General features: G+C 44.1%; 2 protein-coding genes across 5 annotated transcripts in view; one reads left to right on the top strand and one right to left on the bottom strand.

Annotated features, from left to right (window-relative positions):
* LOC125030869 (calcium uniporter protein, mitochondrial-like) overlaps nt 1-2,500 on the top strand; it is a 467,123-nt gene that overhangs the window by 364,548 nt on the left and 100,075 nt on the right. The gene's annotated exons all lie outside the window — the stretch shown is intronic.
* Nucleotides 1-2,500, bottom strand: part of LOC125030867 — a 63,291-nt gene that overhangs the window by 1,415 nt on the left and 59,376 nt on the right. Inside the window, exons 8-9 of the mRNA XM_047621174.1 lie at nt 2,368-2,500; nt 103-252 (exon numbers count right to left, since the gene is read on the bottom strand). The exon at nt 2,368-2,500 is cut by the window's right edge and continues 81 nt beyond it. Of these exons, the coding sequence (XP_047477130.1) occupies nt 218-252; nt 2,368-2,500 (168 nt within the window). The 3' untranslated portion in view covers nt 103-217. The remainder of the gene's footprint in view (nt 1-102; nt 253-2,367) is intronic.

Raw genomic sequence — 2,500 nt, 5'->3', positions numbered from 1 at the left:
TTCATAGTTATGCTTCTAAAAATTGGGCTCCTTGTCAGTACTACTGTTTTTGCTATTGCTATTTAAGTATAATCTGCAGTACACAAACACACTATGGCTTACCCTCCTGGTGATGAGGAACGCGAGTCGTCTGAGAGGAGCTCCGATGGCGTGGGCGTGGGCGTGGGCGTAGGGTGGCCCGATCCGCCCGTGCTACTGCTGCTCGGTGTGCGTTTCCTCACCACGCCCACGATCCGAGGCGCTGCAGCCACTCTGAGGAGAAACGGCGTTATGAACAAATTGAGGGTCTGTTTGCTTATTTGTGTTGCTCTCTATCTATCTATCTATCTATATATATATATATATATATATATATATATATATATATATATATATATATATCGTCTCTTATCTCTCGTCTCTCTCTCTCTACTCCCCACCCCCTCTCTCTCTCTCTCCTCTCTCCACCCCACCCCCTCTCTCTCTCTCTCTCCTCTCTCCCCCCCCCCCTCTCTCTCTCTCTCTCTCTCTTTCTCTTTCTCTTTCCTCTTTCTCTTTCTCTTTCTCTTTCTCTTTCTCTCTCTCTCTCTCTCTCTCTCTTTCTCTTTCTCTTTCTCTCTCTCTCTCTCTCTCTCTCTCTCTCTCTCTCTCTCTCTCTCTCTCTCTCTCTCTCTCTCTCTCTCTCTCTCTCTCTCTCTCTCTCTATCTCTCTCTCTCTCTCTATCTATCTATCTATCTATCTGTCTCTCTCTCTCTATCTATCTATCTATTTATCTATCTATCGTCTCTTATCTCTCGTCTCTCTCTCTCCTCTCCCCACCCCCCCTCTCTCTCTCTCCTCTCCCCCCCCCTCTCTCTCTCTCTCTCTCTCTCTCTCTCTCTCTCTCTCTCTCTCTCTCTCTCTCTCTCTCTCTCTCTCTCTCTCTCTCTCTCTCTCTCTCTCTCTCTCTCTCTCTCTCTCTCTCTCTCTCTCTCTCTCTCTCTCTCTCTGAGCTTATATATTCATTACGTGAACATGATTGCATTTAGAGTCTTTTCATTTTGCATTGTATTAATTCAAATTCATGCACTAATTTCACATGTCAGAATGGCCTGGACTCGGCCCGTGTTATCTGCTGATTAGTAACATAATTGCGAAGTATTGGCAAATGAAGGTTGCTGCTCCACTGCAACATTCAGTATTTTGGGCGAATGCAATGTAATATCGCGTAAACATGACTAAGTGACAGAAATTAAAAGACGTTTCGACAAAGGCTCTCTGAAAAGGTTTGAAACGACAAAATGAACAGAAAACGGATATTGAACAGAGATAAAGGAACATATCTGCCTTTGTTAGGGAACTGATTCAACGAATAAGCTATGAAAATTGCGCCAAGAGATTTGAAAAATCCGGCGGGATAGAGCTATCGAGAACAAAGGAAATTAGACTTTATGACGTAATCCATAACTCCTCTCTTTCATCATCCGGCTCTTCTTTCCTCTCTCTCTATTTCACTCTTCTCCTCTTGCTTTTCTTTCTTTCATAACAAATTTAGTTTCTGCCGTCTCTTCTGTCTCTCTCTATCTATCTATCTATTTATGTCTCTTCTTTCATCTCTCTCTCTCTCTCTCTCTCTCTCTCTCTCTCTCTCTCTCTCTCTCTCTCTCTCTCTCTCTCTCTCTCTCTCTCTCTCTCTCTCTCTCCTCTCTCCCTCTCCCTCTCCCTCTCCCTCTCCCTCTCCCTCTCCCTCTCTCTCTCTTTCTCTCTCTCTTTCTCTCTTCTCTTTCTCTCATCTCTCTTTCTCTCTTTTCTTATCTCTTTTCTCTCCTCTCATTTCTTCTCTCTCTCTCATTTCCCGTTTCTTCGTCTTCTCTCATTATTACCTGGATGTGCATGTATATGTGTATGTATGTGTTTTTGTATTATGTATTCCCTTGTATATGTATACGTTGTGTATTTGTATGCTTGTCTAAAAGTTTGTCTGCATAAGTAATTATCTATTTCTTCCCCTTCGCTGCAAGACTTAGTAATTTCTTAACTTCTGCTTTGGCTACATCCCAAGGCAAGCGTTTGATCATTCATCCAACAATAATTAATGGGGTATTTGCAAGGCGAAGTGATTTAGGAGATATGTAGTGAATTAACGAAGATGGATTATTCAGAGACTTTCAAAAGTGCTTTTATTGGAAAGAGGCCGATTCACGAACTTTTGGATTTTTTTTTTTTTTTTTTTTTTCCACGCGGCTTCGACGTCTTATCAATAGCCTTTGTGGGACACCCGCCTTGTACGAGGTTCTTGATGTCATTGGGGCCTCGCTGGGTTTGTCCAAGCGCATTTTGCCAGTTGATTATTTCGAAAGCAAGAAGAGGATTACTTACGAGACGGAAATACAGACTGAGCTACTTACGATCTGGTGATGTCGTCGAAGTGCACAGAGGGTCCCCCGCGTTGCTCCCCTTCGAGGCCGAGGAGAGCCCGCCGAAGGCCTGCAGGCCGCTCGAGGTGCATGAGGCGCCCTTGGCGAGCGTGCCGTCCTGCGA

Source organism: Penaeus chinensis, chromosome 12 (genome assembly GCF_019202785.1).
Source record: "Penaeus chinensis breed Huanghai No. 1 chromosome 12, ASM1920278v2, whole genome shotgun sequence".
In the NCBI taxonomy this organism is placed as follows: Eukaryota; Metazoa; Arthropoda; class Malacostraca; order Decapoda; family Penaeidae; genus Penaeus; species Penaeus chinensis.
The sequence above is the reverse complement of the archived record's forward strand: the minus strand, read 5'-3'. Positions and strand labels throughout refer to the sequence as shown.